At 43.6% G+C, this 7,752-nt stretch overlaps 1 protein-coding gene across 2 annotated transcripts in view; it reads right to left on the bottom strand.

The window, feature by feature from the left end:
• Positions 1–5,021: 5,021 nt before the first annotated feature.
• The window catches only part of LOC101785129, a 16,582-nt gene continuing 13,851 nt past the window's right edge, over positions 5,022–7,752 (bottom strand). The window contains exons 1-5 of one of the 2 annotated variants that reach the window (XM_022823438.1): positions 7,091–7,673; positions 6,908–7,006; positions 6,733–6,831; positions 5,568–6,646; positions 5,022–5,487 (exon numbers count right to left, since the gene is read on the bottom strand). In XM_022823438.1, the coding sequence (XP_022679173.1) occupies positions 5,269–5,487; positions 5,568–6,646; positions 6,733–6,831; positions 6,908–7,006; positions 7,091–7,403 (1,809 nt within the window). In that variant the 5' untranslated portion in view covers positions 7,404–7,673 and the 3' untranslated portion in view covers positions 5,022–5,268. Of the gene's footprint in view, positions 5,488–5,567; positions 6,647–6,732; positions 6,832–6,907; positions 7,007–7,090; positions 7,674–7,752 lie in introns of those variants that run through there. The other variant, XM_004986877.2, reaches the window with a different exon arrangement.

Raw genomic sequence — 7,752 nt, 5'->3', positions numbered from 1 at the left:
TTAGCACATTTTAACACCCCCTCCATGTGTTTATGAAAAGAGGGGTGTTAAATTTTAACACTTCATCTTTAACACTTGTGTTTGGCAACCAAAAGTGTTAAAATCTGTTAAAAAGGGGGTGTTAAACTTTAACACCCCCTTCCCAAACAGGCCCTCAGTCTTGTAGAATCTCTGCATCCCATCATTCTATTGCTTAACTCACCCAATTAAAAAATAGAGAAGTAGAAACATCTTGAAAGACATAGAGAATGTGTTGACTATAGTGATGCTTAATTATATAGAAGGGCAATATGAAAGCAAGAAGAAGCAAATTCGTACCCACTCCAATCTAAAATGTAAACATTTAGGCCATTGAGATGATCTCCGAGAAGGTGAGCTTTTTACTAGAAGTTCCTATAAAAATGTGATACTTAAAATAAAGGAAAATCTCTAGCATGCCAATGGTTAAACTCTAAATTTCCCCATATGCCACTGTCAGTAAATTAATGTGGGGCTCCCATATGTCATAGATACGTCAGCGGCGTATGAGCATTTTCTCGGTAACATATAAGGAAATTCCTTTAAAATAAAATGATGGTATTGAAAATTTATTCATATTGAATCTGATAAGATAGTCCTATTGATCTACATAAATCTCATGGTCGAATTAAAGGAAGGGTTGATAACGGGAAAATGATAAAGCAACTTACACTTTGGATTAGATAGGATAGAAGTTGAAGTTGCTGAAAAGGTAGGGGTGGAGAAACCTATAATGATCTAAAGGCAAAGTAAAGTAAAGCGGTATCCATTGTATTTACTATATCATCGTGTCTACCATTCTAATATGTCATCGCGGGTAACTCGACATTGTGTTTATCTTCAACCACTATGGGCCACCTGGCACGGTGGCACCAAACGTGTGTCTTCTAGTGGAAATAGACCATCCATCTTAATTAGGAAAGATGTCCCCCACTAGGTTTGCAAAGGCACATCATCATGGTGCGGTTCCTATTCAGATCAATGTTGTGTGTGTGTGTTATATAGCGTAGTGATGGTTGAGTAGATAGTCCTCCCTACTCATTAGACATTTCGAGGTAGTTAATTTCTCAAAAATGAAATTAATGATAGAAGCAAAACTCAGAGTTTCTTTTTTTTAAAGTTAAAAAAAACAAAAACTTGGTGGTTTATTTTCACGGTATGTGGGAAATAAGAGACAATCGCTGCCACCGCTGTCCCACCTTGTTACTAAATCGATCGACGTGACAGGCTGACAGTTAGCACCCGGTCGAACGAGACCCCTGCGCTAGTCCACTGGGACGGCAACACATCAACCGGATACCCAAAAGAAATGCTACTATTTGTTGCCCTACCGTGTGCTTAACTTCCAAGTGGCCGGTGTGGTGGCCACACAAGTCACCGAAAAACCGTCCATGCGTCAACCGGGGGCACAAAAGTTGATTCAGGTGTCAACTAATGAGTGACACGATCGAGACGGAATTAGGTCCTCTGCTAAACGAAAGTCAATCCGGGGCTAATTAAAAGGAGGGAGACTTTTCGGTAAAGAGAGGAGGATCCCGGGGCTACCAGGCTCCCCACAAGCGTCCGTCGTTTAACCTAATTCCTAAGTTATTGTCTCAAAAATTGTCCTTTATTACGAGTTCAATTTAGTTTAGTTTAATCCATCCATTGGTGTTTTGTCTACTCAGTGTATTTGCATGTCTCTGTCATCAGAAATGGCAGGTTCCTTGCAGCTACCAGACTTGAACCAGTGAGCTGCAGTGCGAGGCATCCTAGTCCACGGCTGCTACCTGTGTGCAATGATGCCGTGTTGGTTTAACAAGTGACTTTGCTACTCGCCAGTAGTACGAGCACTCAAGTGAGCGTGTTCTAACGAATTACAAATAAACTAAAGTAAAAACGGTTGGGTTAGCGTCTCGGCAAGTGTATTCCTACGTACAGCCATAGCTAACCACGTATGTAATGTAATGCAAGGTATAATGCAGCTGGTTCATGCAATGTGCGTACACTCGCATTGCTGAGATCATGCGTGAGCGATGTAGAGAGCAGTGGGAGTGTAAAAAAAAAAGTAAAATACACAAACGGTCTCTAAACTTGTCATGAGGTGTTATCTAGGTTTTTAAACTCTCACAACGCATTTTGAGGTCCATGAACTTGTCTCAAGTTACCATCGGGGTCTGTAAACCCTCAAAGTGCATTTTAAGATCCTCCAATCAAGTGTCAAGCAACACATGTGTGATCCCTAGCAGAAGGTGGTTGTGAAGGCAATGAGCGAGGAGAAAGCATGGCCATCAGCGATAGGTGACAAGTTTTAAGATTTGAAAATTTATTTTGAGAGTTTAGGGATCCGGATGAAAGTCGCTAACAAATTTAGGATCTAAATATGCAACTCTTAGGGACCGACACCTTGAGATAAATTTAGGAACCATACATTTTTAGAGTTTAAGGACTCGGATGACAACACAAGATAAGTTTAGGAACTGTATGTATTTTTTAAACTTTAAAAAAGTGTGCGTCAACTGATGACAGGAGAGAATATTGGGACAATAAAAAAGAAGAATGGACTCTTGCATTTGCTAGGAGGAGACGGGAAAGGACGAGGGCTGCGCAGGTAGTCAATGGTGAAAAAAAAATCACATACAACCCAGATAAAAAAAGTAGGGTACTTTTGGTCAGTTTCATGGCGTGTGGAGCTGGACAAAGACCGACCGTCGTGTCTGGCCGGCGCAAAGCTTAACTCTGGCCCCCTTTGGCACGGCTCATCCCAAAACGGCTTCACCGGTGAAGCCAAAGCCGGTGAGCCAAAAAAACTGGCTTCACCCGGCTTCTAGTTCATTTTAGTCCCGGCTTACAAAACGGCTTCACGCTACAGTGTCTCAATTTGCGTGAAATAGATGAAGCCAAAGCCGAAATAAGCCGTGCCAAAGAGGGCCTCTCTCAAGCAATGTTGCACGCTGTTTTCCAACACAAGCAATATAATATATATTAACGATTTTTTTACAGCAAGGAAAAGTAATAAATGTACGGTCATCATTTCAATTTGAAAAAAAAATCCATTTTACATTCCTAACCTATTCAAAATCTTCCATGCTAACATGCACATACCACAACAACAATGCTATTTTTCGCCAACTTTGCACTTGGATGACACATTTCAATAGTTTAATTAAGAGCCCGAGTCCGTAGCACTTTCAAAGTTCATGGATCTATATCGCACTCACGACAAACCGTCCATGCATCTTCCCTCTTTTTATCTCTTCGCAGAGGCCTCGCTATCAAGCCTTGTGTCACATGCCCATTTGCCTTTATTTTTCAGCATATGTGCACATCTTGTGGGAAGTTAAGAAAATGCCTACTTCTCCCTAGCTTGCAGAAGTCGCACAATTCTCCCGTAGACTGCGGGGATCGATCACAAACTAATGCATTTTTTTTTTAGCTGGTAGTACTGAGAGAGTGGCGTATGTATGTGTATAGTACTAAGATATCCTAGCTTAGCAGTTGCTCTGTAGTTAATGGCGGCATTGGAGACTTTGACCGGAGTAATTAAAAAATTACCACTGCCAGTCTAACACTGAATCTTTTCGTGTAGTACAATCTAGCCTTTTGTATTCAACAATCTCCTTCAGTGTTCCGGGCATCGTTGCATACACATGCTGTCCGGAATCTTGCAGGCAAGGAGTAGGAGTGTCCAGTCCACACCCATCTGGTTTTTGTTTCTTGTACTACACACTAAGGAGCAACATTTTCATATAATAATCATGTTTAGGCATATTTGCTTCTCTTTTTTTTTTTACCATAATCGTTACTGTAGTATACTGCGAATAAACTTGGTTTCTCCCTTGCAAACAGAGAAAATGAGTTGAATTTCTTCTCAACAATGACACCTCGGCCGTCCGGAAGCTGCATCATCATGTGATAAAAGTTATTCTCCGAATTACTAAAATGACAGAGTGGGTCCAGCAGGAAGGAGCGAGGCGGCTTCGACTGCTGTCCTGTCCAGCTGCATTTGCTGGGTCCCCAACGTACAGGCCCGGTCTCCTGAGACTTTTGTGGCCCGGAGCAAATCAGGGCATCAGGTGGAGGCTCTCTGGAGGTCGGATCAGTAGGAGATGAGGAGTCGGCGTTTCGGCGGAGCTGTGTGGAGGGCAAGCGACGTTTGGGATTTCCAGCTGCTGCTCGCCTACAGATCAGCCTGCTGCAGCACTACCTATACCCTATACACGTACTCCCTCCGGTTTTGATTTTAAGGTCGTTTTGGAGATTGTTGCAATTTCAAAATAGAGGTCGTTCATCAGCGTTTCTATCCATTGTGGACTGTTCTGCCCTTGCATGTGCTTGCTCCCGAGACTTGCATGTGCTTGCTCCCGAGACTTGCATGTGCTTGCTCCCTGGACTCGCTAGCTCCCGAGGCAGCAATTAAACTGCACGCCGCAACCCTCTCGTCTTCCCCACTCCTCTCTGAATGGACGCATGAACCATCCTAAACGCTTCAACCTCCCGTCTTCAGACGCCTACTCATCTTCTCCGCCTCGTTCAAGCGCCTACTCGTCTTCCCCGACGAGATCCCCGCGCTGGCGATGGCGGAGGGCGGTGAGGAGCCCGCGCGCGGCGGCAACCCCAATAGCGGCACGTTGTCCGCGGTGTCGATCCAGAAGAAGGCCATCGAGGTGGGGTCGCACGTGGACGCACTGCAGACCGGCGTGATGGTTGCGCTGTCGCACCACCGCGAGCGCCAGAGGCACCACCACCTCTCTCGCTCGCCGCGTGCCGTTGCTCATCGTCCAACAGTCGTTGAAGCCATGGATGGGAGCTCGCAGGTCATCGCGCCGGAGAAGGATGACGATCACTCCATGGACGTGCTCATCGTCCCTGATTCCGAAGGCAAAGACGACAACTTGTGTTTGTGCAATCGTTGTGGTGAAGTACACGGTGAGCAAGACGTTGAAGTATGTCGCCGCGTTCGCAGGGAGCAAAGTAGGTGCTCTCGATGTCGTCTCATCCACAAAGACTATGACCTCACGGCATGGATCATAGACGGCTTTGACAAATTCGATTGTGAGCTATACATTCCCAATGTCAATGAGCTTCAAATGGACGGAGAGACAATCATTTTACCAGACCATGTCCAGAAGCAGGTGGATGAACTCAGTCCAAAGATGCAAGAGTTAAAGGAACAAGAGGCAAACAAGACTGATACATAGGGTAAGTACAGAAATTGTTACATGTCCCATGAACTAACCCTAGTCATTGCCTAGTTCTAATCTTCTTCTCCTAATTGTTTGCTGCAGCGAGAATTGCCTTTGCCTGGTCAACTATGGTTGCCTCACAAGCAATTTGCAATGGAAGCTGTCCTAGTGTCTCTAGTCTTTCTTTGTTTATGTGAGGGATTTTATATTTATTCGCTCCAGCAACCTTCATAGCTTCCTTCATAACTAGATGCAATGTGAGCCAAATTCTATTAGCCTTCTCTGGACAATACTCATTGAAAGCCTGTTTTAGTTATGAAAAAATGTTAGAATGAGTATGGAACTGATATGAAATATTATTGCATGAATGTACTAGTAGTTTACCTCTTGCACAATGGGAACAAGTTCTTGGACTGTTCTTGCTGATTTCCGATATTGAATGGCTTGAATTGCACGAAAGAAGCCCAAATCTAATATATTGAAGTCCGGAGAATTTGGAGGTTGACAAATAAGTCTAATATCAAATCCATCTTGCCTAGCAGCTTCACAAAATAAATGGTCATCAACCTCTAAATGAGATGGTGCATTGTCCTGAACAATGTAGATCGGTTTGTGAATATCCTCCATTGGCCATTTTTCTCTAATAGCCGGCAGCACCCTCTCAATCATGAACTCCCTAATCACATCTCTTGTGATGTGAGCAATTGGTTTAACTTCCCATGTTCCAGCTTCCCGATTCACACTCCTCCTCTTAGCTTGTTCATAAGTCACAAGAGGGAATGATCCAATTTTTCCATCAAAAATACAAACTCCATTATGAAACCTTGGCCGAGCTGATACAACCAAAAACATTAGGCGTGGAATGTAGTTCTTACTTTTACTAGAACGATGTGGATCATCTTCCTCAGGCAGCAAGTAATATTTTGCAGAATTTTGTGTAAGGAAAAACCACTTCTCATCGATGAATACATGATCAAATAAATCTTTGAAACATGGATCATTAGGTGTGCTGTCCGGATCAAGCATATCAACACACCACTGCAACCTTGCCTTCTTGTTTGCTTCGGTTAGGTAAGGTTTGATGCTGTTTGAATGGCGCCTAAGAAGCCCTTTACGCATGCACCGAATCAACTTTGCCTTGCCAATATGGAGGCGCCTACTCACAGTTTCTAAAGTCATTCTTTCATTAAGAGGAATATTGCGTAAAGATTCCAAATCAATAGGAGTTTCCTTACGGCCTGAACGACCTCTCTTTCTACTTGTTACATTGATCACAATGCCTTGAGCTAGTGACTCTTTTCCTCTCTTCCAAATCTTCTGAACAGTACGAATATGCAAACCAAATTGAGATGCAACCTCTCTTGTAACTCCCTTCCCTAACCTCCCATTGTTACTTCTTGCTAATAAAGTTTGGTAAATTAGTTTCCTAACTTCATCAGTAGCATCTTTCTTTCTACTAGCACCTAGAAGTTTAAAATAAAAATGTGTGAACATGACATTCAACACAGCTACAAGTTCAAAAACACAAACAAAAGTTGAAGAAACAAACCTAGCTCTGGTGCCTCCATCTCTAATCCATCACTACCATCACTTGTTTCATCAATCAAGTCCATCACATGATTGCCATCGAAGTTAAGATTAAATCCACCTACAAGGCATAATTTTAGCCGGTAGTCCTATTAGGGTGCTTCAAAATCATGATAAAAAGATGATAACAAACTGACCGTATTGGGGTGCCTCAAAATCGATGGCACCATATTCATCTAGTGGCAAGTTCAAATCGATGAAACCATCATCTTGTGCCTCCATGTTTAAATCAAATCCTATTAAAAAAAACTAAGAACTGATAACATAATAAAAGGATAGTTGCAGGGGAGCTGAAGAAAGAAGAAGAAATAAAGCATTACCGATGCTGTTTTCCAAAGACAGAGGATCAAGGTTTATTACCGATGTCATTTGCGTGCTAGGTTCATTTGGGTGCAAGGTGCTCTGTTGGGCTGTTGTGCGCTTAAATAGACTGTTCAGGAGGCAACTGAGGCGACAGACCGGCATTGCGCCATGCAAAAGAAAAAAAGTGCGCCAATGCAACCAGCGCGAGGGAACCTGAGAAAAAGGAGCGCCATGCAACAAAAAAAGAGCGCCAATGCAACCAACGCGAGGGAACCGGAGAAAAAAAGAGCGCCATGCAAAATTGCAAATTACCAGCGCGCGCTGCGCCATGCACAGGCGCCATGCAAATTACCAGCCCACGCGTCCACAACGTCATGCAAAAACGCCAAAAATCGCAAAAAACCGACACAACTCAAGAATCGAACCTGCAACCTCAAGACTCTAGATCACATGCAATAGCCACTCGGGTGAAGAGAAGAGTTGTATTGAAACGACTACGAGGTATATTTAATAAGGGCAAACATGGAAGAATAGATGCAAATTAATTATACCTTGGTATGCTAAACCTTGTCCTAAACGACCTTAAAATCAAAACCGGAGGGAGTATACACGGGATGGGTCCCTCCGTTTTTCCCGGTCCAGATCGGGCCGCACAGCCCGGCCCCGGCCCCCCCCCCCC

Source organism: Setaria italica, chromosome IX (genome assembly GCF_000263155.2).
Source record: "Setaria italica strain Yugu1 chromosome IX, Setaria_italica_v2.0, whole genome shotgun sequence".
In the NCBI taxonomy this organism is placed as follows: Eukaryota; Viridiplantae; Streptophyta; class Magnoliopsida; order Poales; family Poaceae; genus Setaria; species Setaria italica.
The sequence above is the reverse complement of the archived record's forward strand: the minus strand, read 5'-3'. Positions and strand labels throughout refer to the sequence as shown.